Source organism: Eriocheir sinensis, chromosome 3 (genome assembly GCF_024679095.1).
Source record: "Eriocheir sinensis breed Jianghai 21 chromosome 3, ASM2467909v1, whole genome shotgun sequence".
In the NCBI taxonomy this organism is placed as follows: Eukaryota; Metazoa; Arthropoda; class Malacostraca; order Decapoda; family Varunidae; genus Eriocheir; species Eriocheir sinensis.
The window spans coordinates 3950993-3978700 of NC_066511.1; the positions used below are offsets into that span (position 1 = coordinate 3950993).

A 27708-nucleotide genomic window follows, 5' to 3' on the forward strand; every position below is an offset into this window, starting at 1 on the left:
ACAGGAACTTAACGACTCAAGGCTGGAGGCTGCAGAACGCTTAGCCTCAGACCTTACTATTATTTTCGATTGGGGCAAGAAGAACCTGGTGTCCTTCAACGCCTCAAAAACACAGTTTCTCCACCTATCCACTCGACACAATCTTCCAAACAACTATCCCTTATTCTTTGACAACACCCAGCTATCACCTTCCTCAACACTAAACATCCTCGGTCTATCCTTAACTCAAAATCTCAACTGGAAACTTCATATCTCATCTCTTACTAAATCAGCTTCCTCGAGGCTGGGCGTTCTGTACCGTCTCCACCAGTTCTTCTCCCCTGCACAGTTGCTGTCCATATACAGGGGCAGTATGCATCTCATGTGTGGGGGGGCTCCACTCACACAGCTCTTCTGGACAGAGTGGAGGCTAAAGCTCTTCGTCTCATCAGCTCTCCTCCTCATACTGATAGTCTTCTACCTCTTAAATTCCGCCGCAATGTTGCCTCTCTTTCTATCTTCTATCGATATTTCCACGCTGACTGCTCTTCTGAACTTGCTAACTGCATGCCTCCCCCCCTCCCGCGGCCCCGCTGCACTCGACTTTCTACTCATGCTCATCCCTATACTGTACAAACCCCTTATGCAAGAGTTAACCAGCATCTTCACTCTTTCATCCCTCACGCTGGTAAACTCTGGAACAATCTTCCTTCATCTGTATTTCCTCCTGCCTACGACTTGAACTCTTTCAAGAGGAGGGTATCATCACACCTCTCCTCCCGTGTTTGATCTTCCTTTCGGCCGCCTCTTTTCTTTCTTTTTTGGGAGCAGCGAGTAGCGGGCTTTTTTTTATTATTGTTTTCTTTTTTTGTGTGCCCTTGAGCTGCCTCCTTTGTTGTAAAAAAAAAATATATATATATATATATATATATATATATATATATATATATATATATATATATATATATATATATATATATATGTGTGTGTGTGTACATATATATATATATAGATATATATATATATATATATATATATATAAATATATATATATATATATATATACATATATATAAATAGATATATATATATATATATATATATATATATATATATATATTACGTGTCAGTCTATAGCGCCGGTAGCCTTTCTTGAGGGTATGGATGGTAATCGGCCCCAGCCCGTCATGGCCCAGGCATCTTTTCTTGGCTCATGCTGCCCCCCGTAGCTCGCTCTTGATTCACTTGGACGGTTTACTCTAGAGTCTGGGTTGATGGGTGGTCTTCAGGACAGCATGTGGGTAGTCTTGACCCAGTCGGCGGTGACTGAAAAATTTCAGGTGGTAACGGCGGATTCGAACCCGCGTCGTCCATCACGCGGTGAATGCGAGGCCCGCACGCTAACCACTCAGCCACCGTCTACACACACACACACACACACACACACACACACACACACACACACACACACACGCGCGCGCGCGCGACTACACGGTGACAACGTCGCGGCTGTAATGAACAAAGAGCCCAACACGCAACAAGAAAAGAGAAAGAAGCCTCCAGTTTATCCTAAATCCGTATATTTTTCCCAAGATTTCCCGCATATGTACGCATTTTTTACTTTTTTCCATAACTGACACTTTTATAGTTTATTATCTTAAGTTTATTTCTTGTCAGGTGGACGAATACTTGTTATTAAACCCCGAGTTCAAAGAGATGAAAATGGAAGATGAATTACCTTAAAATACCAAAAAGTTTCCCTAATAATTGTCCAATTTCCCTATTTTAAGGCGTAATTTACCCCAAAGTGGAAGCCCGGGAATTATTGCGCCATGTGGCTCAACTGGTGCTGTTTCTGCCCACAACGGACAAGAACAAACTTGTATGAATTTTTTTCTTGACCTTAAACTTAGCGGAGGAGGAACTACATTTAGCGGCAGCTAATTGGGCCGCTAACTTTTTCCAAAGTTTGCGAAAACGCTAATCAGCAAGCGAAAAGGTTAGCTTCGCTAATTAGCGGTTAGCAGATCAGCGGAACCGTGCCCATCACTGTATATATATATATATATATATATATATATATATATATATATATATATATATATATATATATATATATATATATATATATATATATATATATATATATATATATATATATATATATATATATATATATATATATATATATATATATATATATATATATATATATATATATATATATATATATATATATATATATATATATATATATATATATATATATATATATATATATATATATATATATATATATATATATATATTTATTTATTTATTTATTTATTTATTTTACATCAAAGGATACGGCTCACGGGCAACAAAAAAGGTACGAAAAAAAAAAAGCCCGCTACTCACCGCCTCTACAAAAGTAAAAAAGTAAAGAGTAGCCAACAGAGAGGTCAATTTCTTGTGGAAAGGTGTCTTAATACACTCTTCTTGAATGAGGTCAAGTCATAGGCAAGAGGAAATAAAAACGAAGGAAGATAGTTGCTGAGTTTACCAGTGAAGGGGATGAAAGAATGGAGATGCTGGTTAACTCATGCATAAGGGGTTTGGATACTATAGGGATGAGCATGAGTAGAAAGCCGTGTGCCGCGGGGCCGTGGGAGGGGGGGAGGCATGCACTTAGCAAGTTCAGAAGAGCAGTCAGCATGATAATATCGATAAAAGATAGAAAGAGAAGCAACATGGCGGCGGAATTTAAGAGGTAGAAGACTGTCAGAAAAAGGAGGAGAGCTGATGAGACGTAGAGACTTAGACTCCACTCTGTCCAAAAGAGCTGTGTGAGTGCCCCCTCCCCCCCCCCTAGTGAGATCCATACTCCATACGAGGGCGGACAAGGCCCATATCTATGGAAAACATTTGTGCGGGGGAGAAGAACTGGCGGAGACGATACAGAACTCCCAAGCTCGAGGAAGCTGATTTAGTAAGAGAGATGTGATGTTTCCAGTTGAGATTTTGAGCTAAGGATAGACCAAGGATATTTAGTGTTGAAGAAGGTGTCAGCTGAGTGTTGTCGAAGAATAGGGGATAGGTGTTTGGAAGGTTGTGTCGAGTTGATAGGTGGAGAAACTGGGTTTTTGAGGCATTGAAGGACACAAGGTTCCTTTTACCCCAATCGGAAATGAAAGCCAGGTCTGAGGTTAAGCGTTCTGCAGCCTCCAGTCTGGAGTCTTGTAATTCCTGTTGAGATGGTGTTTTGTTGAAAGAAGTTGAATAATGCAGAGTGGAGTCATCAGCGTATGAGTGGATAGGACAGTTTGTTATGGAGAGAAGATCATTGTTGAATAACACCAAGAGAGTGGGTGATAGGACAGACCTTTGTGGAACACCACTGTTGGTAGGTTTAGGGGAAGAAGTGACCGTCTACCACAGCAGAGATAGAACGGCCAGAAACTGGAGATAAAGTAACAGAGAAAGGATAGAATCCGAAAGAGGACAGTTGAGAAAGCAAAGACTTGTGCCAGACTCAATGGAAAGCTTTCGATATGTCTAGCGCAACAGAGAAGGTTTCACCGAAACGGCTAAGAGAGGATGACCAGGAGTCAGTTAAGAGAGCAAAAAGATCGCCTGTAGAACGACCCTTGTGGAACCCATACTGGCGATCAGATAGAAGGTCAGAAGTAGATAGGTGGTTTTGAATCTTCTGGTTAAGAATTGATTCAAAAGTTTTAGATCGGCAGGAAATAAAGCTATAGGGTGGTAGTTTGAGGGATTGGATCGGTCACCCTTCTTAGGCACAGGCTGTATGAAGGCATACTTCCAGCATGAAGGAAAGATAGATGTTGACAGGCAGAGGCGAAAGAGTTTGACCAGGCAGGGTGTCAGCACGGAGGCACAGTTTTTAAGTACAATAGGAGGCACTCCTTCATGTCCACAAGACTTCTGAGAGTTAAGGCCAGAGAGGGAACAGAAAACATCACTCATAAGAATCTTAATAACAGGCATAAAGGAGTCAGAGAGGGGATGAGTAGGAGGAATATGCCCAGAATCGTCCAGAGTGGATTTGTTACAGAAAGTTTGAGAAAAGAGTTCAGCCTTAGAGATAGATGAGACGGCGGTGCTGCCGTCAGAGTTAAGGAGAGGAGGGAAAGATTAATAAATGAAATTGGAGGAGATATTTTTGGCTGGGTGCCAGAAGTCATGGTAAAAATTAGAGAAAGCAAGATTTTGGCATTTTCTATTTATGAAAGATGTTTTCGCAAGTCGAAGAATAGATTTGGCACGATTCTGGGCTGAAATAAAAAGATCATGGTTATCAGGAGTGCGAAGGCTCTGGTACCTTTTGTGAGCTGCCTCTCTATCTTTGACAGCACGAGAACAAGCGTGATTAAACCAATGCTTTTTAGCATGAGGAGTAGAAATGTACGTGGAATGTATGTCTCCATTCCAGAGACTATCACCTCTGTGATGCGCTGAGCACATACAGAGGGGTGTGTATCCTGGAAGGAGTAGTCATTCCACGGGAAATCGGAAAGGTATACCCTCAGGTCGTCCCACCGAGCTGAAGAAAGATGCCAGGCACTTCGGTGGATCCAGAGGATGTACAGGAGCGATAGGACAGGAAACAGAAAAAAGGTTGTAATCGGAGGAGCCCAAAGGAGAAAACAGTTTGACAGAGTAAGCAGAAGGGTTAGAGGTAAGGAAGAGGTCTTATATGCTGGGCCTCTCTCCAAGACGGTCGGGAATACGTGTAGGGTGCTGAACCAACTGCTCTAGGTCGTTGAGGAGAGCAAAATAATATATATATATATATATATATATATATATATATATATATATATATATATATATATATATATATTTTTTTTTTTACGTGTCCGCCTACAGCGCCGGTAGGCTTCTCTTAAGGGGCGTAGATGGTAGTCGGCCCCAGCCCGTCATGGAGCAGGCAAGTATCTATAGTGGCGCCATCTTCTCTTGGCTCATGCTGCCCCCGAAACTCGTTCTTTATTCACTTGGACGGTATACTCTAGAGTCCGGGTTGATGGGTGGTCTTCAGGACAGCATGTGGGTGGTTTTAAGCCACTCGGCGGTGACTGAAAAGTCCGAGGTGGTAGCGTGGGGATTCGAACTCGCGTCGTCCATCAGGCGATGAATGTAGGCCTAGCACGCTACCACTCAGCCACCGCCTCTCTCTCTCTCTCTCTCTCTCTCTCTCTCTCTCTCTCTCTCTCTCTCTCTCTCTCTCTCTCTCTCTCTATATATATATATATATATATATATATATATATATATTTCTTTTTTTTTGTGAGGCGGTGGCTGAACAGATAGCGAGACGGCTCCGCGTTCAGGAGGACGCGAGTTCAATTCCCGACCGGTGCCACCAAGCTGGGATTTTTCAGCCGCCGCCGAGTGGCTTAAAACTAAACACATGCTGTCCAGAAGACCACCTATCAACCCGGACTCTAGATTCTAGGATTAAAGATGAGCTCCGGGAGGGCAGGATGAGTCAACGGAAGATGGCGCCACTTTAAACACTCGCCTGCGCCAGAACGGGCTGGGCCGACCATCAGGCCCCACCGGGAAGAAGCCTTGGACCGACCATCAGGAATCCAGGATCCACCGGGAAGAAGCCTACAGGCGCAATAGGCCGAGACGTAAAAAAACAAACATATATATATATATATATATATATATATATATATATATATATATATATATATATATATATATATATATATATATATATATATATATATATATATATATATATATATATATATATATATATATATATATATATATATCCAAGATGTCGGTCTGTTCCGGTGGGTATGGGGCTGTGTTGGTTTATTCAGTTATATGTGTGTGAAGTTAGTGTATATTCTTCCGCTTGACTCATCCTGCCCTTCCGGAGCTCCCACCAGGGGATGACCACGGCAGAAGAGTTTCCATCTTTCTGTATTCATACACTCCCTCCTTGCCTGGTCAACGTTTCTGAAGGATCTTTCACCCCTCTCCCTAACGTACTCCTGCATCCCTGAGTGCAAACCAAAGGTAAAATATCTGACTGGGTCTGTTACGAGTGGAGCCACATATGGGTCGATACTGGGTCCACTGCTTTTTATCATTTATATCAACAATTTGGACACAGGAAATGGTAGTGGTGTCAGTAAGTTCGCAGATGATAACAAGATCGGTAGAGTAATTAAATCAGACGAGGACGCTAACGTTCTCCAGGATGAACTAGCATATATATGATTGGGCGGGGAAATAGCAGATAGAATTCAATGTCGGAAAGAGTAGGTACTGGGTTTCATTTCAAGGAGCGTAAGCAACAGAAGCGCTGAAGTCATCCTCAACCTTTACTTAGTACTAGTTAGACATCTCAATTATGCAGTCAGTTTTGCTCACTGTACTATATAATGGATATCAGAATGTTAGAATCTTAACAGAGGAGGATGACAAAAGTGATTCAAAGGGTGAGAAACTTACCATAAGAGGATAGACTTAAACATTTGGATCAGCATTCTGTAGAAAGGCGAAGGTAACGAGAAGACTTGATCGAAGTTTATAAATGGGCTTTCACAGGCTTTTAGTGGTAAAAGAGCCGGGTAAGACACGTAGCAATGGGTTTAAGTTAGGTAAATTCAGATTCCGCAAAGAAATGGGCAAGAATTGGTTTCCCAATAGAGTCGTAGATGAGTGGACCAGACTCGGCAATCATGTTGTGAGTTTCAATATCAGATACATTTCAGAAGAGGTTGGAAAAATCATGGATAGTGAGGCAAGGTGGGGTTAGGCTTACGGGAGCTGCCTTGCACAGGTCAACCGGCCTCTTGCAGACTCCTTACGTTCTTATGTTCCTATGTTCTTATTTCTCTATCTACCTTTTTTTTATTAGTGCAGCGTGTTACGGGCATTCTTATTTAGCTTTATTTATTTGCTTGTCCTGCAGAGTAACTGTTGAGGGATTCTGAACTTGAGTGCCTTCAGTGATTACTAAATAAGCAAAGCCTGAGAAATAATTTACCCACTGATTAACTGATCGACTGGCTGGCTGATTAACTAACAGATTGACTGACTAAACCTGCCTGACTGAGACTGAAGCAAAAATATTGAGTACACATTGCTGATAAGGAAGAAAGGAGATGATCAACGCTGAGGGATGCAAGAATACTGATGTAGTCGAGGTCAACATTATTTCGCTGTAGTATTACAGACGCGTGTCGACTGGGTTTCACGCAACCCCAAACCACACATCTGGTTTTAATTATCTTTCAGAACGTTACGTTCCTGAAGTGAATATGTAATTACTAATAGAATCTCCTCCATTTCCTTCTTTTCAAATTTATTTGGTTTTCTTCATGGCACCAAAAGCAATTAATCTTGCCAGCAGATTTTTTAAAGAATTGCTTTCCGTGTGAGAACATGAACACAGGCTATAATCAGAAACTCCCTTGCTACTCACCCTGACGCCCACAAACTGGTCGTGCAGGATCACCCAGGAGAGAAGGTACACAAAGGACACGTGCGCTGAGTATAGGGCCATGACATCGGTGCAGTCCAAGATACGCAGCGAGTAGACGTACATGTAGTTTGTCACCACCCACAGCAGGCAGAACAGGCAGCACCGGGTCATGAACTTGCCTGAAAAAGGAAGAAAATTACAGGGTAAAATCAAGGCCGTTCAACAGCACAACTCAGTGACTTTGTAACTGCCCAAACCAAAGAACTCAAAGTTTGTTAGATTTCCTAAAAAGAACTAGACTACAGTAAGGTGTTGTATACTATCCTCAAGATTGTTAGCCTCCTTCTTACCATCAAGTCCTGACATGTTCCTGGTGCTTTGCAGAATACGACACACTTTGGTAGTTTCTTTCTTTTTTGACACATACTAGAGAGCCTCCCCGAAGTGGTAGTTTGCAACATGGTAAGGAAATATGAAAATAATATCTTAAAAAACATCGTCCCTGCTTTTGTAATTTCACGTCGTTTATATACCAAGCAATGTCAAAATCATCCACTGCAGGACAGACGCCTTTCTAAACGTTCTCCATCTTTATTTGTCTGATGATAATGTATACATCCTGCTGCGGTAAACACTCAAGTTTCCACCATGTGGTTTGTAACCCTTAAGTTCTACAATTTTGGGGTGGCCGATCTGTTATTTTGGACGTCCCTCTCTGATCGTTTTAACGCATAATATAACCTGCCCAAGTCTACGAGTATTTCTTATTCTTAATCGTTATTAGATATATCTTCCTTTTCTATTCCCTAACCCGACCGTTTCCAAAAAACACTTAATTTCATACAAACGCTGTTCACAATCTATACCAACAGAAGACTCACCTATTCCCGCTGCATAGATCAATATATATATATATATATATATATATATATATATATATATATATATATATATATATATATATATATATATATATATATATATATATATATATATATATATATATATATATATATCAGGGTTGGAAAAAAATCATGATTTTTTTCTATAAAGAAATCGATTTATTTGATTTACACCGGATTTTTTATTTAAATCGATTTTTTTCAATGATTATTTTTTTCATTAATCCTTGTTTGTTTCCACTGATTATTTGTTTCAGTCTTATGAGGCCATTTTCTTGTATTAAAATTGGCCAATGTTAAATGAAGCCATAGTTTAATATATATTACCCAAGATGAGTTTTTCACATCAAAATCATAAGTAGGACTAATAGTTTAATCAGATCTGTTACGTTAAAGTAACTAGTACATAAATACAAAGAAACAAGAGGAACTGCAATCAAACATATACATATACAGTATTAAGATTCAATGATTCACTGGTGCCTGACTTGCTACAGGACCAGTTCAGGATCACTACAGGACAAGTAGACTTGATACTTTTCCTCTACAACTGCTGCACATGTTTTTCCTTCTTCCTTATTTATATATATATATATATATATATATATATATATATATATATATATATATATATATATATATATATAGAGAGAGAGAGAGAGAGAGAGAGAGAGAGAGAGAGAGAGAGAGAGAGAGAGAGAGAGATTTACATGGCGCCATTATAAACACTTTCCTGCGCCATGACAGGCTGGGGCCGAACACCATCCAGGCCCTTCAAGCAAACCTACCGGCGATATATATATATATATATATATATATATATATATATATATATATATATATATATATATATATATATATATATATATATATATATATATATATATATATATATATATATATATATATATATATATATATATATATATATATTTTTTTTTAAATATATATACGCAAGGCCTCCGGCGATGGGTCTTATATTTAGATTGTCTTTTATACACCTACATTTTTTAAACCTGTCTTATGAAGGCGATTGAAGAAAGTGGGAACTGCGTATTAATAATAAACGGAGATTAAGGGCCGCTTTCACAGTCGTCTGGTACGCACCCTAACCAAAGGCCCTACCATCCTGGTAACAGGCATTACCATCGCCTCGATCCGCTTTCACAGTCGCTGTTTTCGTGGTATCGGCGACTACCAGCGTGGTGACGGTCATGACAAGACGAAGGCGCGTGATTCGGCAGTGTTGGTATGCCGGAGCGGCGGGAAATTTCAACATTGCATCAGCTGAGCGGAGGATTAATTATGAAGGAGTAATATGAAAAATAATCGTACAAAAAGTAAACGTGAAGAATAAATATAAAGAGTAACCGTGGAGAATAAATATGATGAAAAAATGTGGAGTGTCTCGCTGATACACCCCTCAAATCTGCTGATAGCAAAATATTTCCTAAAGGCGGAAAAGGTGAAATAATAGTGAGAAGTATTAATTAAAGTTCTCTTATATTAGCAGATGTCAGCAAGACAGACTCTTCACCTATATCAATTACATTTATTCATTATTCACACTTATTTATCAGACTTCACATTTATTCTTTACTTAATAGAGCTGATTTCGTTATATATATATATATATATATATATATATATATATATATATATATATATATATATATATATATATATATATATATATATATATGCCCTATGCATGCATATTAGGCTAAATAGAATAATACGAGTTTGACAAAGAAGGCATAACAACAGGTGAATAATGGTGACGAGTATTAAAGTCGATCCTCCCTTCTCCTTTGTTGTGTACTTTTGCAACAATAAACCATCAATTAATCAAATTGAAATTCTCAGCAGCACTGGTCAGCAGGTAAAGTGAGTTCATGTCATTCAAATTCTTCTAAAAAAAAATTCTCATATTACCATTGAAGCCGTGCAACGTGTTGCTGTATTGTTTAATATTTTTTCACATCTATGTAAAGAAATAATATAACCATTTGAGAGCAAGAATTTGTACTATTTTTTTTTTTACAACAAAGGAGGCACCTCAAGGGCACATAAAAAGGAAACAATAATAAAAAGAGCCCGCTACTCGCTGCTCCTAAAAAAGAATCACAAGAGGTGGCCGAAAGAGTGGTCAGTTTCGGGAGGAGATAGGTGTCCTGATACCCTTCTCTTGAAAGAGTTCAAGTCGTAGGCAGGAGGAAATACAGATGAAGGAAGATTGTTCCAGAGTTTACCAGCATGAGGGATGAAAGAGTGAAGATGCTGGTTAACTCTTGCATAAGGGGTTTGGACAGTATAGGGATGAGCATGAGTAGAAAGTCGTGTGCAGTGGGGCCGCGGGAGGGGGGGAGGCATGCAGTTAGGAAGTTCAGAAGAGCAGTCAGCGTGGAAATATCGATAGAAGATAGAAAGAGAGGCAACATCGCGACGGAATTTAAGAGGAAGAAGACTATCAGTAGGAGGAGGAGAGCTGATGAGACGAAGAGCCTTAGACTCCGCTCTGTCCAGAAGGGCTGTGTGAATGGAGCCCCCCCCCACACGTGAGATGCATACTCCATACGAGGGCGGACAAGGCCCCTGTTTATGGATAACAACTGCGCGGGGGAGAAGAACTGGCGGAGACGATACAGAACGCCCAACCTCGAGGAAGCTGATTTAGCGAGAGAGGGGATGTGAAGTTTCCAGTTAAGATTTTGAGTAAAGGATAGACCGAGGATGTTTAGTGTTGAAGATGGTGATTGCTGAGTGTCGTCGAAGAATAGGGGATAGGTGTTTGGAAGATTGTGTCGAGTTGATAGGTGGAGAAATTGAGGTTTTGAGGCATTGAAGGACACAAGGTTCCTTCTGCCCCAATCGGAAATGATAGCAAGGTCTGAGGTTAAGCGTTCTGCAGTCTCCAGTCTGGAGTCGTATACTTCCTGTTGAGAGGGTCTTCTATTGAAAGAAGTTGAATAATGCAGAGTGGAGTCGTCGGCGTATGAGTGGACAGGACAGTTTGTGATGGAAAGAAGATCATTGATGAATAACAGGAAGAGAGTGGGTGATAGGACAGCCCTGTGGAACACCACTGTTGATAGGTTTAGGGGAAGAACAGTGAACGTCTACCACCGCAGAGATAGAACGGCCGGAAAGGAAACTGGAGATAAAGGAACAGAGAGAGGGATAGAATCCGAAAGAGGGAAGTTTAGAAAGCAAAGACTTTTGCCAGACTCTATCGAACGCTTTCGATATGTCTAGCGCAACAGAGAAAGTTTCACCGAAACGGCTAAGAGAGGATGACCAAGAGTCAGTTAAGAGAGCAAGAAGATCGCCAGTAGAACGCCCCTTGCGGAACCCATACTGGCGATCAGATAGAAGGTTGGAAGTGGAAAGGTGCTTTTGAATCTTCCGGTTAAGGATTTATTCAAAAGCTTTAGATAGACAGGAAAGTAAAGCTATAGGGCGGTAGTTTGAGGGATTGGAACGGTCACCCTTCTTAGGCACAGGCTGTACAAAGGCATACTTCCAGCAGGAAGGAAAGGTAGATGTTGATAGGCAGAGACGAAAGAGTTTGACCAGGCAAGGTGTCAGCACGGAAGCACAGTTTTTAAGGACAATAGGAGGCACTCCATCAGGTCCATAAGCCTTCTGAGAGTTGAGGCCAGAGAGTGCATAGAAAACATCATTTGGAAGAATCTTAATAACAGGCATAAAGGAGTCAGAGGGGGGATGAGTAGGAGGAATATGCCCAGAATCGTCCAAGGTGGAGTTCTTACAGAAAGTTTGAGCGAAGACTTCAGCCTTAGAGACAGATGAGACGGTAGTGCTGCCGTCAGGGTTAAGGAGAGGAGGGAAAGAGGATGAAGTGAAATTGGAGGAGATATTTTTGGCTAGATGCCAGAAGTCACGGGAAGAATTAGAAGAAGCAAGGTGTTGACATTTTCTATTGATAAAAGAAGTTTTGGTAAGTCGGAGAATAGATTTGGCACGATTCCGGGCTGAAATGTAAAGGTCATAGTTAGCGGGAGTTCGAAGGCTCTGGAACCTTTTGTGAGCTGCCTCTCTATCTTTAATAGCACGAGAACAAGCATGATTAAACCAAGGCTTTTTAGCATGAGGAGTAGAGAAAGAACGTGGAATGTATGCCTCCATTCCAGAGACAATCACCTCTGAGATGCGCTGGGCACACACAGAGGGGTCTCTCTCCTGGAAGCAGTAATCATTCCACGGGAAATCGGAAAAGTACATCCTCAGGTCGTCCCACCGAGCTGAAGCAAAATGCCAGAAGCATCGCCTCTTCGGTGGGTCCAGAGGATGTACAGGAGCGATAGGACAGGAAACAGAAATAAGGTTATGATCGGAGGAGCCCAACGGAGAGAACAGTTTGACAGAGTAAGCAGAAGGATTAGAGGTAAGGAAGAGGTCTAGAATGTTGGGCCTGTCTCCAAGACGGTCGGGAATACGTGTAGGGTGCTGAACCAACTGCTCTAGGTCGTTGAGGAGAGCAAAGTTGTAGGCTTGTTCACCAGGCTGGTCAGTGAAAGAGGATGAAAGCCAAAGCTGGTGGTGAACATTGAAATCTCCCAAGATGGAGATTTCAGCGAAGGGAGAGTGAGTCAAGATGTGCTCCACGTTAGAATTCAAATTGTCAAAGAACTTTACATAGTTAGTAGAGTTAGGTGAGAGATAAACAGCACAGATGTATTTAGTAATAGAATGACAATGAAGTCTTAGCCAGATGGTGGAAAATTCAGAAGAGTCAAGGTCGTGGGCACGAGAGCAAGTGATGTCGTTGCGCACGTAGGCGCAACATCCAGCTTTGGATTGAAATTTAGGATAGAGATAGTAGGAGGGAACAGAGTAGAGGTTATTAATTAATGTCATTGGTAAGCTCCATCGGGGAGCCCCCGCGGCTACCAGAGCTCCGTTACCAGAGGTTCCAATCTCTGGTACTGATGCAAACAAACAGCGCCGCGAAAGACGACTGTGAAAGCGGATTTCTTGTTGGTAGCGGCGATCGCCGCTAATTGGTAACGATCAACACAAACAAACGTAGGGCCCCTTTCACAGTCATGTTTGTTTGTGTTGATCGTTACCAATGCGCTGCGATCGCCGCTACCAACAAGAAATCCACTTTTACAGTCGTCTTTCGCGGCGCTGTTTGTTCGCAACAGTACCAGAGATTGGAACCTCTGGGAGCTCTGGTGGCCGCGGGTAGAGTCCCGACAACCTAAGATTTGGACGCCATTATTGGCCCTGTTTTCGCCGCGCTTTTCAAACGCTAGCACACGCTCTCTCTTGCATTTCTGTTTCACAAACATACGGTTCATCCACTGAAACTGAGCACACTTGTGTCAGACCTGCACACCTTCCTCTAACAGCCAGCAAGGAGCCAGCAACCAACGAGCTCTGGGAAAGTAAGTTAGAGACACTTTGTGTCTACATCAACAGGTATCGCCAACCCACCATTACGCCCTTATACTTTACCATAATTTGGTCACCAGCCGTTGGAATGTGCCGTAAGAAGATGACAGGAGATTATTATTAGCCTTACGATCAGCCACTGTCTCAGTATAGGCACTCAGTAACCTACGTAGCCTGCGATGTAGGCGTATCAAGGCGGGCTGCTGACGACCTTGGGAGGCGGCAGCGCTCAGAGGGTACTGACTACTGAGAGACTTCAAACAAGTATGGATGCTTCTCTTTGAGTGTTGCTGCTGTGATGGATGGACTTAACAATACTTATCGCTGTAAAACATTATCGGCAGCAGTTGGGGAAGTCTTTCTATTACCTACATATCCCTTCATCGCCTGACCCATGCCTGCAGGGAGGGACGCTGCCTCCTGAACGTCATGACTCATGAGCCTTGATATACTTGTCATGGGCCACGTGGCTGACACACTACCCAAGCTCCATCAATGCAGTGGCACTTTGCTTCCTTTCCATTACCTGCTTGCAGTAAACTTTAGCATATGGAGAGAAAATTAGTGTAAACTAATTATCTAGGGGTGGAGGGGGCCCTGATTCCATTACTCGCCGTGCTGCTCTCTTTATTGTGTTAACACACACACACACACACACACACACACACACACACACACACACACACACACACACACACACTATTGCTGCAATAAATGTTCTGTGCGATTCCAAGGTATTGTGAAGATAAGTCATCAATGATTATAATTCAATAACATTTAATTTAATTTAAATACCTATTGTTAATTAAAAAAAAATATTACATTAAAATACTAAGGATACGTGTTTCATTTTGCCTGAGGGTCAAAATAGCTAGGCTTAGAGAATACTGTGGGAAAATGCATCATGATCACTTGGGTTCCGGGAAGCTTCCGGTACCTGGTACCGATAACTGGTATCGGTACTGGTACCGCGAAGCATCATGATCACTTGGGTTCCGGGAAGCTTAATGATCACTCGCCGGTACTGGTATCGATAACTGCTATCGGTACTGGTACCGCGAAGCATCATGATCACTTGGGTTCCGGGAAGCTTAATGATCACTCGCCGGTACTGGTATCGATAACTGATATCGGTACTGGTACCGCGAAGCATCATGATCACTTGGGTTCCGGGAAGCTTAATGATCACTCGGCACTGCGCATTGCCGTTAGGATCTTAGTGACGCTCGGTGCTCGCCCGCCTCCATGTGGTATGAGCCCTGTGTGTAGCCGCCGAGTCACTGCCCTGCTGTCTGCTCGAGCAGCAGTTCATCACTGCCAACCCGGCTCTCCATATAGCCCTTCAGGCTTAGGTTTAGAGTAATAAAGTTAAGTGTCCATACTCCCCCGTTGTCAGCTTTGCCAGTCATTTCCTTCTCCCTTTGGGGACCAGGGTACTTGTCCCTGGTCCAACTATCGGGCCACCCTCTCTTGTTAAAGCCTACGGAGTGCCGCGCAGGGAGCCTGCGGGTGAGCACACCGTCCGGCCTCCCTAGAGCACATTAGAGGTTAGCCCGATACCTAGTAAACCCTCCAATTATTCCTCCCCTTTGCGTCTCACTTCTCCCCTGAAGGGGAGGAGTGTACCCTATGGCCGAGCGCCAACCCTCTCCTGACCCCAGTAGGGGGGGAGGAGCACCGGACCGACCTCCCCCACCTGAACGACCACCACCGCCTGAACGACTACCGACACCCGACCGACCACCACCACCCACCACCACCACCCCGCTCGTTGACCCGCTTCGCGCAAAGTTTCTGATCATTCACTCTGACGACGTCAAACTTTCAAGTTTGAATGGTTTTATCATCAAAAAAGTGATTGACGGCCAGGCAGGCGCAGTCAGTAATGTTAAGAAACTTGCCAGTGGAGACCTGCTCGTAGAAACATTCCTCCTCTCACAAGTGCGTGACTTGAAGCTTCGGATGTTTCACTGCTACAAGGTTGCTGTCTCGATTCCGGTGAACATGAATTCGTGTAAGGGTGTTGCCACCCATCCCGATTTCATTGACATGGAAGTGGATGACATCCTTGAGCAGATGAAGGATCAAGGCGTAATTGAAGCCCGCCACGTAACTCGTCTTGTCAGCAACACGAGGATTAAGACCGCCACTGTTGTTTTCACTTTTGCCGGCTCTGCTCTCCCTCAGAAAGTAGAAGTTGGCTACGAGAAGAAAGAATGTAGACCGTACATCCCCAACCCCCTTCGTTGTTTTAAGTGTCAGCTGTATGGCCACCATGGAAGCGCTTGTCGTTCTCCAAAGCTTTTCTGTGCCAGATGCGCTGGAGAGGGTCACAAGGTCGAGGAATGCGTATCTCTGACTGAAAAGTGCCGTAACTGTGAGGGTGCTCACTCCACCACCTCGCGGGACTGCCCCGCTTGGAAGGTGGAGAAAGAGGTCTGCACAGTTAAGGCTACTGATGGCATTTCTTACTTCGATGCAAGGAAGAAGGTGAAGGCTGTGCATGACACGCCAGCACCGAATGTTTCCTTCGCATCGGTGGTAAATGCCAAGCCCGAGATGCATTCTGTGTCAGTCCAAACTGACCCGACTCCGCCATCTCCACCCCCCTCTACCCCCACACCTGCTTCTCTCACAGTAAACACTGCTGCCACCACCACCAACTCAACACCCAACACTAGCTCTGTCTCTACTACCACTGCTACTGATGCCTCTACTACTACTACTACTACTACTGCCACCACTACCACTACTGCTGCTACTACTACTGCTAACACTGCTGACTGCTCTAATGCTGTCACCAGTCCTACTGTCAAGCCGAAGGACGACAAGCGTGATTGCATTAACCTCACCACCTTCCAAAAAACTCGTGCTGCTGTCAACCCTGAGCCCGCGGGGGAGCGGCGTGGGCGAGACACTGCCTCCTCCCGAGGCAGGTGTACCTCACGCTCCCTCTCCTCGAGCTCCAGGGAGCTCGTGAAAAATGAGCCCATGGAGGTCTCCACTGGTAATGACCAGAAGAGGTCCTCTGGTAGCCGCTCTCCCGGCGATGGGAAGCGGCGACGTAAGAAACCTAAGAACACCGGCCAACCCCGCTCCTCTTAAACCATGGCTTTCACGGTACTTCAGTGGAATTGTAGAAGTTTGCGGAATAAAGAACACAATTTAGCACGGTTAATTCACTTACACAGGCCGTCCGTTATTTGTCTACAGGAGACGAGACTTGGAGATCAACCTGATCCCCAAGCTCTTAAACACTACCACTCGTATAGAAGACACGTAGGTCACGGCGTTGCCGTGTACACCCACAAGACACTGCCACAAACAGAAGTGAATTTGAACTCTACTCTGGAAGCTGTCGCGTGCAGAGTAAAATTCAATGACACGTATCTGGCTATTTGTTCCCTGTACTGTCCACCTCATGGCCGCATTGATGATGGTGCACTCACTTCACTTTTTGACGAATTACCCCGTAATAAATTAATTTTGGGCGATTTTAACGCACATCATCATCAGTGGGGAAGTCTGAGGTGTGATGGTCGCGGAGAGCAAGTAGTTGACATCCTGCTCCACACAAACCTCTGTCTTCTAAACGACGGAAGTGCGACTCGTGTAGATGATCGGACAGGCAACGCGTCCGCCATCGACCTGTCTATAGCCTCCCCGGGTATACATGCTGACTGTACCTGGGGTACCTTCGACGACTCCTTGGGAAGTGACCACCTACCAATCTGCATTTCTTATTTACGCGACATTGTCACACCACCTCCGCCACCTAAATTTATCTTTAAGAAAGCAGACTGGGAGTCCTTTTCAAGGATCGTTGATATTGATATATCCGGGGATGACATAGATGCTAAGGTCGATGGCGTGCAACACTCCATCTTACACGCCGCACAGGCTACTATTCCAACAACTTCAACAATTCACACAAAGCGTGCAGTCCCATGGTGGACACCAGATTGCCGAGAAGCACTCCGAGAACGCAATAGGCGATACAGGATCTTTAGTAAACAGCCCACTAATTCCAACTTCATAGCATACAAAGAGGCACGGGTTAAAGCAAGGAGACAAGTCAGAACATGCAAACGCAACTCCTGGCGTAACTACGTATCCACAGTGAATCGCTTCACCCCCCTCAGCCAGGTCTGGTCCATAGTACGCTGCCTCGACAACAAAAGACCATACAACCCCATCACCACCCTCTTCATAAACAATAGCACCATCGACGATCCTGTGGATATAGCTAACACCATGGCCAGGAGTTTTTTCCAACTTTAGCAGCTCGGCCAACTATAACCCTGTCTTCCTACACCACAAGCAGGCGGCCGAGCAAAATAACATAGATTTTGCCACGGAAGACGTAAACTCTGACTACAACACCGAGTTTACGATGAATGAGCTTCTCCTTGCGTCAAAGACCTGTAAAGGCACCAGTCCCGTACCGGTCACGTACGGTATGATTCAGCATCTTGGCCAGGACAACCTGACCAAGCTGTTAGCATTATACAATGAGCTCTGGACGTCTCGAACGTTTCCAAACTCATGGCACTTTGCGCACGTCATACCGATACCGAAGAGTTCTGGCCGCCTTACGGATCCCAGTTCATTTCGTCCTATTGCTTTAATGGAGTGCTTATGTAAGGTCATGGAACGAATGGTAAATAAAAGGCTACCTCTTAGAGTCAAAAAAATTGTTAAATGATCAACAGTGTGGCTTTCGAAAGTATCGAAGCACAATGGATCATTTAATGAATTTGGAGCAATGTATTTCAGAGGCATTTGCCAAGAAAGAATTCATGACAGGGGTGTTTCTCGACATCCACAAAGCCATGACATGGCGACACGGAATTCTCATGAAGCTGCACGCTTACGGTTTAAGAGGAAACTTGCCTATTTTTGTTTGTAACTTTCTGAAGGACAGAACATTCTCTGTCAAGATGCCTAACAACATAATCTCGGACGTATTCGTCCAGGAAAACGGGGTGCCCCAGGGCAGTGTTCTTAATCCAACTTTATTTTGTATTATGATTAATGACATTCTGTCGACAACTCCCGTCCCCCGAAACCTTAAATACTCACTGTACGCCGACGACTGTGCGATGTGGCACTCCTCGCCATACGCACAGTTCTCGGCTGGGCGGATGCAAGTTGCACTTGACTCCGTCCAGTACTGGGCCTCGCGGTGGGGTTTTAAGTTTTCAGTTCATAAATGTATCGGTGTTGTTTTTACTTTACGTAACGTACCTGATTTGCGCTTAACTTTAAATAACCAGCCGATACAGTTCAACAATTCAGTTAAATTCCTAGGTCTGCACTTTGATAGCAGACTCAATTGGAAAATTCACTTAAATAACTTGCTTGTTCGTTGTAGTAAGAAAATAAATATCCTCAAATATTTATGCGGCACCTCTTGGGGAGCAGACAGAAAATCTTTATTAATGATGTACAAATCCCTGATTCGAACTCACATCGACTATGGCTCGCAGGTGTATGGTTCAGCACCCGACACCACGCTGAGTCGGTTGGATGTGTTTCAGAATGAATGTTTGCGTAAGTGCCTTGGTAGTGGGGCTGATATGTGACAAATATCAAGAAAGATGTTCGCATCTGGCAGGAAGCATGAAAATTGCTATATTAAGGTTTAAATGTATGCTGATTCCGACTAGATCTGGTGCCATTTGATTGGATCAAAGTAACCTGCTCAAATTTGAGCTTTTTGGTGAAGGGGGTCTTTTTCCACTTTGTATCGATTTCCGACTGTTTCTATGACGTAGCTGCAGTTGCTTCTAGATCTGTCATCTTATTCTGGTTACAGATATCATTTAGCAGCATACATTACTGACAAGAGGAAAACGTTGTATGGCTTTCATTTTGTCCGATATATTTCACCATCACAGGACCGTCAACCTGGTATGCTTGTTTTGAACAATGTTCTTTTCCAAGGACAAAACCCGCAATCACATCCAATTCATTGCTGTCTGTGTTGATTCAAATATACAACTGATTCCACTTACGTTTCAGTCGTTTAATTTACAGGCATTATATATAATATAACATGGTGTGTGATGCTGATTTGGTCACGTTGGAGCGATTCGTTGTACGCGCTGCATTGATGCAACATGCTAAACGTGCAGCATTCCAAGCCGCCATGTGTGGGGTCAATCACTGGTCGCAAATGTCATAACCCCCTCTCCGGCAGACTGGGGCTGGGAGAATGTTGGAGGTACCTGGTCCCCAGTATGGAGCTCCTTGGGAGAAGCATCAAAAGTGTGTCGCGAACTTGTCAAATGTGCCTTCAAAAAGTGTTATAAAACAAACTTGCCCTGTACACAGTTGTGTGCATGTGGCGGACAGTGTATTAGACATTGAACATGTTGAATGGACATTGGACTTGCCATGGGACAGTAACCGGTGTATGGTGGGAGGATCGTATATTCATATGATAGTGGTTTGATTTGCGTTGCATTGTTTGTGAAATAAAAAGTTTATGCTACATCAATAACGGTCCATACCTTACACATATTATCTCAACTGGCATTTACACTAGCAATATTTTGAGACATAGTACCATATTTAATGAGTAGGAAATAGATTTTCATTAATGGTGACACTAATTTTCATATTAGCATACATACATTCAATCATCCAAACAATAGTTTTATAGTGATCTGTGACCATCAAAACATGGGTATAGACACCTCATTTGTGCGATTATCTGTAGTATTGAGATATGGCAGAAAATAGATATTTATTAATTTGCATATTTGAGCAGGTTCCGTTGCTCCAATCAATTGGCACCAGATCTAATCAGACTTGGCATACCCTAAAACCCTTATATACCAATTTTCATGCTTCCTGCCAGATGTGAACATCTTTTTCACATATCAGCCCCACTATGGAGCCCTAAGATGTACACGCACAGCCCGGCTTGAGGTGGAGGCAAATGTTCCTCCCCTCCGTATCCGTCGAGAGCACTTGGTGCTCTCGTACGGGATTAAAACACTCCGGAAAACCAGCATTGGCAACGTGGCCTGCGCCCCACTGGTGCAATATGAGCACGGGCTCAGAGCACCGCGCAGGCCACTTGCCGTGTGCCTCCACTCGCTGTGCCAGGAGCTAGGTGTGGATTTGAGTGACTGCGACAAACTGGTGACGTTAAATATAACGCCATGGGAAACACCGAACATACACATAAATTGTGACATGCTTCCACGACCTAAACCCATGACGCCGGAGGCGGAGGTCCACCAGCACTTCCGTGCCCTGCTCGCTAGTCACCACTACTCCCACCACGTGTACACTGACGGCTCCAAGACGGATGAGTGTGTGGGTGTAAGTGTATGGTCGAGTGAATGTGCCTTCAGGTATCGGCTGCCGAAACATACATCTGTCTTCTCTTCAGAACTTTTCGCTATTGATAAAGCCATAGATTATGCTACTAATTCTCATCATAATTCAGTCATTATATTTTCAGACTCAATGTCAGCCCTTCAGGCCATTGAGTCCTTGCGAACAGACACAAATGAAATACAGGGTCGTATCATTAATAAACTCCACTCATGTCCCAAGTCCATCTCGCTGATCTGGGTGCCTGGTCACTGCAACATACACGGCAATGAGCAGGCAGACGCCTTAGCTAAATCGGCTGTCGAACTCGAGGGGACCTGGGAAGTCCCTCGTGATCTTCAGTCGAGTCTCTCTCTTACGAAAACATCAATACATCTTCTGTGGCAAAGTCAGTGGACCGACCTGGCTCTAAACACCATCAAACCAACGCTAGGCGAGTGGAGCACTGCAAACCGCTCCACTCGCCGCGCCGAAATCGTCCTGAGCCGGGTGCGCATGAACTGCACCCGGCTCACACACCTGACCCCTTACATCAATAGAACATTTCCACCGATATGTCAGACTTGTGATGTTATACTGTCTATCAGTCACCTCATCTTGCACTGCAGTAGATTTACCCGTGAACGCAATCCACTGGTAAACTACTGCAGAGCGAGGGATATTCCCATCACCTTGGACACAGTTCTTGGTGACGGAAATCCCGAGGTGACCGACATATTGATGCTTTTCTTAAGAGAGACCCGCTTGATCGACGAGATGTGACGACATTACTTTTTTGGGGGGTTCTACTTTATCACTATATATGAAATATATACATAACATCATGGTAATGCTACATAAATCTTATGTAAACAATGTACTATTACTGTTGTGGTCCACGTGATAACCTACAGGTGATACATATAAAATTGATATATTTGTTATCTCATTTTTATATGCGATGTTGGTCTGTTGCTGGGCCACACAGCCCTGTGTGTGTGTGTGTGTGTGTGTGTGTGTGTGTGTGAATGTGGTTTTCCCTGTGTCCCCGCCCACCCCTACTTAGCTAGCCTCGGATAGGTCCCCTTAAATGTATTTGTTCTATTTTATTTTTTCCTATTTTTTTATTTTATATATATTTTTTCTTTTTTTTGGTAAGCTATATGGATGAGGTGAATGAATGACTATGATTGATGATGATGACAAAAAAATCAAAAATAAAACTACAAACCTCAAAAAAATAATAAATATGACCTAATAGCCCAGCCAGGGCTGATGGCAAAAAAAAAACAATAAAAATCCCACGCAGAAATGAGGAAAACATTGCTCGAAAGCGTTTTGGAAGCGCCTCAGGAAACTGACAATTGCTATGTGATAGTTGCGAAAGATTTTTTGCATAGATCAGCAGAAAAAGTAAAGTGCAATAAGTGTAAGAATTAGGCCTACCGGGGATACTCCGATGAAAAAAAAACCGCACGTTGCAGACCACCGTAAGGTAGTGAGAAAGTGTGTGAAAAAAATAATCAGTGATCGAAAATTGGTAAATACCAATACCTAACGCAAATATTTAAAGCTCGAATAAAACCGACGGCAATTAGTACCACTCACTTGATGTGCATCTATCGTTAATATTTCCTTTAGTTATTATCCGATCTTTAAAATTCAAATAGCATTAAAATTTGCTTGAAATGCACCTTTAGAAGATGTATTTCGAATACTGATATAGTAGGCATAAATATGGTCAGATTGTAGCTAAACTTTTTGGGATGGACGTTATACTTTTTTTAATAACTTTTTTGTTTATAAAGTTTTAAACAAATTTTAAAGAGCATCATAATATGGAGTATTTTACACGAATTATTACCAATGAGATGCTTCTATGATGAGTGTGAAGCCTTAGCTAGAGATTTTTAGCCAAACTTTAAAAAAAAAATATCATCTCAAAGAAACTTCCAGAAATTATTTTTATAGGTACAAATTGTTTATGTTAGTCGTATCTTCAAGGTGTATTATTTTCAAAGATCAGATCCCAAAAAAACATCGGAGGTTTTCAAAGAAGTTTTCGATAGAAATCAATATATTGCATAAATCATCAAAGCTATATATTCAATATTGTCATTGATGAGTGTTATTATTATGTTCCATACGTCTCCACATATTTAGAATGATTGCAGCTCTCTAAGGGATCAATTTTCTCTTTTTCGAAAAGACACCAAACGGGAAGTGATCGAGCTAGTAGTTTATATTTTCCCTCTTCCTCATTCCTCTTTTCTTCCTATTCCGCCTCCTTCCTTCGGAAAGAAAAAGGAAAGAATGAAGACGAGGAAAGCAAAGGGGAGGAAGAATGAGTCGGCAAGAGTTAAATTACAGTTCCGTGAGATTATGAAAATTTACAGCCAAGTTAACCATATCTCGACACGGAAACGGCTATTCCCCCACCCAGTCTCTCTACTATCTTTTCTCCCACCAACTCATAATCATCCTCTCCCTCACTAAGCCCTCGTTTCTCCTCTCCTTTTCCTTCCCCCTACCTTCTCTCCCTTCCATGAGCTGTACCCTTAATGATCAGGCTATGAGGCCACCTCTCTCTCTTCCGCCTTCCAGTAGAGCAGCTGATTCCTATTACTTAAGTTTTCGTCAGTAATACACATTGAACTGAGAGCTACACAGATAACTATATCTAATAACTTGGCTACATTTATCTTTTCCAAACTATAGGGTGATACAAAATTTTACAAAAGGCCTGCAATAGGCTATTCAACAAAAAGCAGAAAGAGCAAGTGGACAAAGGACAATATTTTTGGGCTAATGGTGCAAGTGTGTGTGTGAGAGAGAGAGAGAGAGAGAGAGAGAGAGAGAGAGAGAGTGTGTGTGTGTGTGTGTGTGTGTGTGTGTGTGTGTGTGTGTGTGTGTGTTGTTGTGTAATGCATCACGGCCTAGTCACGAGCTGGACTCGTCATCGTCAGGAAGTACCATCCCAATTAGGGCAAGGCTCATTATAGTCGATCTCTTGGTACCGCTGGGATTTTCACGCACCACACGCCCCATCACCCTTTGTTAGGAATTAGGTCAGTAAACGAGTGGATTAGACAAATTAACTATTTCCCTTATGGAACTAGTCTCGGGCCGAGAGTTCAAGCCAACTAAGAGTATCGTCTGAGCTCAAATAAGCCTTGGATGGTACTTAAATACCTCGCTCACCGGCTCCCAGACCGAGAAAGAATCACTTTATTCACTGCCTGAAGACTAAACACATTTACCATGAAAGGACTAATAATAGTTCAGTGTTTCCTTTCATGAAATAATAAATAATTGCCCTTGCGGAATTATTATTAAAGAGCAAGGATAATTTAACCGATCGAAAGCCACGCCATCTGGCGAGGGAAATTCAAAATACCTCTTCAGACCCACGTGGTTGGTTTTCGACCCATTCTGTAAACAGCTCCGTAGCTGACAACACATCAGCGCTCGCCGCTCCCACATTAACTCGCGGCAGTGCTGTTTTATACTTAGTCTCGAGGACTACAGGACTCCTCTAGGACGAGACTTCAAGACACCACTTCTTTTGAAACCCTTCGAAAGATAAGTGCCCTCCTACAGTGGTTACAAATAGGTGTTACTATCAGACCTGTTAGGATTATCGTTGTAACTCTGGGAGGCGCTTGCGGGGAAAGCCTGCATCCCTGCTGTATTGGTGGTAAGTGGTCGTGGTTTTGTGGAGTTGTCCTGGAGGAGTTAAGTGTCTTGCGAGAAACATACCGTTGGGTACGGTAAATTCACTGTATCGCAACAATATTTTCAAAAGAAGCCAATATTTTCAAAAGAAGTTAGTAACTACATCAGCTACTCTTTGCTAGATTCAGTTGAATTTAGCAACGAGTACAGCCTTGTTAGTTCATCCCCTGAGGCAGTATAAAGTTAAGATGAAAGTAGTTCTGTTTGGCCATTCTTATGTACGGGATCTGTCTCGGTATGGGAGCTGGGATCGTGAGTTAGAGCTGACTACCGGAGAAAAGGTACCAGTGCAGTTTGATTTCAGGGCTTATCCCGGCAAAGATTACAGTTTCTTCTTGGACCATCCAGAAGAAGTAAAGGTAAAATTCTAGTGTTTGCCCATACTCCCTCCTCCCCCCCATACAAGCCTGGGGACCTGGTGGGAATGCGGGGTTTCGGGTGGGGGACACGAAATCCGTCGGGGGGGGATAAAAAGTCCCTAGATCTAGGGAAATTCCCTAAATTTAGGGAATTTTTCCTCCCACCACCACTAAAATAAGCGTTTGCGACGAATTTAGTGTTTCCCATACGAAAACCACGCACTCAGTGGATCCCCAAGCTTGTTTTGGGAGAGAAGCGTAGTGAACCCACCAAACGATGCTCACCTCACCATCTGGCGTGGCACCGGTGGCCATCTGTGCTCACATAAACGCCTCCACTACACTCATGCCCTCTCTCTCTAGTAGGTTGTCACCTCATCGCAAGGTTTCTGTCCTCGAAGTAGAGTCCGTGGCACCAAACACAGTGTATTTTCATTGTTTATCACTGACACAAGTAAAACCACCGGCTAGCGGGGATCCATCCAACACCGCGCCTTTAACACTACAGCGGCTTGTGCAGGCTCTCGAACCTCTTGCCCGAGCTGTTCGAACACGTGAATCCTTACTGACCGGATTTTGAATCTGCTTCACGGGCTCGTATTCCCAGTATACAAGGTGATTGTGGATATTGACTCCGCGCCTCCAGAATACGATAATACGCCTCCATATATCATAGTAAAAAAAAAAAAAGTACTTAAAAGTAAAGAAGCCGAATTAATCCCCTTCCCCCAACGATCTTGGGGGACCTGCGTGAACTCGGGGTATTTGGGTGGGGGAGCATATTTAAACTACTCCAACCGAACTTTACGACCTGGTCTCACATGCGTGGGCTAATGGCTAACTAAGCGTACCATCGCTAACCAAGCGTACCATCGGTAATAGTATTAGGTAAAGGTGCGTGTTCTAAAAAAAAAATAACCACGCGTGGTGGACCTGGTCTCACATGCGTGGGCTAATGGCTAACTAAGCGTACCATCGCTAACCTAGCGTACCATCGGAAATAGTATTAGGTAAAGGTGCGTGTTCAAAAAAATAAAAAAAAAATAAAAAACGCGTGGTGGACCTGGTCTCACCTAGCGTATCATTGCTAACCGGATCGTTGGCAACGCTGCTCATATTGCAATGGCGTTGCCATATAAACACATCGTCCGTATGTATAATATGCCCTTAAGTACAATATGGAGGCGTAATATCGTATTTTCGAGGTGCGGAGTGATTTTCAATAATTACCTTGCGTGGTTTCCGCACGTTGTAAAAAAAAAACAATGTATGAAATTTCCCTACATCTAAGTAATTGTAAGGAATTTCCCTACATCTAGGGTATTTTTCAACCCCCTCATAACTCAAAAACTATGCATTTGCGACGCATTTCATGTTTACCACCGCATTCCCCGAAGTCTCAATGGCCCCCTAGCCAATTTTGGTTGCGAGGGGCGAGTATGGGCAAACACTAGAATAATACCGAAGTAAATAAAGTTCAAGAGGCAAACCCCGCCATCGTCATTGTGGTTCTGGGAGGAAACTCGGTAACCTGCTCCCTGTCTAACATCCAAATAAAGGAGAACGCTGCAGCCTTTTACACCTTGCTAAAAGCTGCAGTGAAATCCCATTGCCTGAAACTTGCAGTCCAGATAGAGGCTCGTTTTGTGCCTGTCGGCAACCGCCATGGCGTGCCCGAGGCTGCCGAGTTCAACCGGCGCCGGCAAGTTCTGAATAATTTCACAAATAAAAGCCTCAAGAGACAGGGGTTGGTTGACAGTTATCCAGTTGGGGTCGGTGGATTTCCTCAACAACCCTCAGTACTACAGGGATGGTGTGCACTTGAATGGAACTGGATTGGGAAAGTATAAGGACGCAATCTTGGGTGGCCTGAAATATGCCCTTGAACACCGGCAGTAAGTAGTTGACCCCCAGATGCCCGGTTGAATAGGTAGTGGCAATTGGGGGCCAACTAGCCGGTCCGGGACTGCCTCCTTGTACAGTTAAGGGTCTTTTTTTTATAATTGCCCTTTTAATTGAAACCACCCCTATTAATCAAACCCTTTTAGATTGTTTATTTCAATATTGAGCTTGCTTCTATATTTGCCACAATGGATTCAAAACTAAACCCTGAGGAAGCAGCCATCCATGGAGTAAATACAGACTCTGTTCCCCAAGAGATAATTAAGACCCTGAGAAGGAGCAGGGGAATCTTTAAAAGAAAAATAACACTCCTTCTTAAGCAATTGAAAGAATTAACTCAGATTCCTTGACACACTCCCTAAGTAAGAGCTTGACCAATAAAATAGAATTAGAAATGGTACAAGTGAAACACTATGATGACAGAATAAATAAAGTAATGGATCAAACAGACCTTGAAAGTAAGGATGAAACTTACTATGCCTCAGAGTTGGAAGATCAAATGAATTTCTCACTACAGATTGAAATAGAATTAGATCAGTATGTTGAGCTAAATAAGGATCAGGATTTAAGAGGTGCTCAAAGTGATATTACTTCACAGAATCTTATGCATTCATCTTGCGCT

The 27708-nt window shown here is 43.2% G+C and overlaps 1 protein-coding gene across 2 annotated transcripts in view; it reads right to left on the reverse strand.

Moving 5' to 3' along the window:
- Positions 1-27708, reverse strand: part of LOC127003789 (putative thiamine transporter SLC35F3) — a 209000-nt gene that overhangs the window by 33022 nt on the left and 148270 nt on the right. For both annotated transcript variants that reach the window (XM_050870847.1, XM_050870840.1), the window contains exon 5: positions 7439-7617. In XM_050870847.1, the coding sequence (XP_050726804.1) occupies positions 7439-7617 (179 nt within the window). The remainder of the gene's footprint in view (positions 1-7438; positions 7618-27708) is intronic.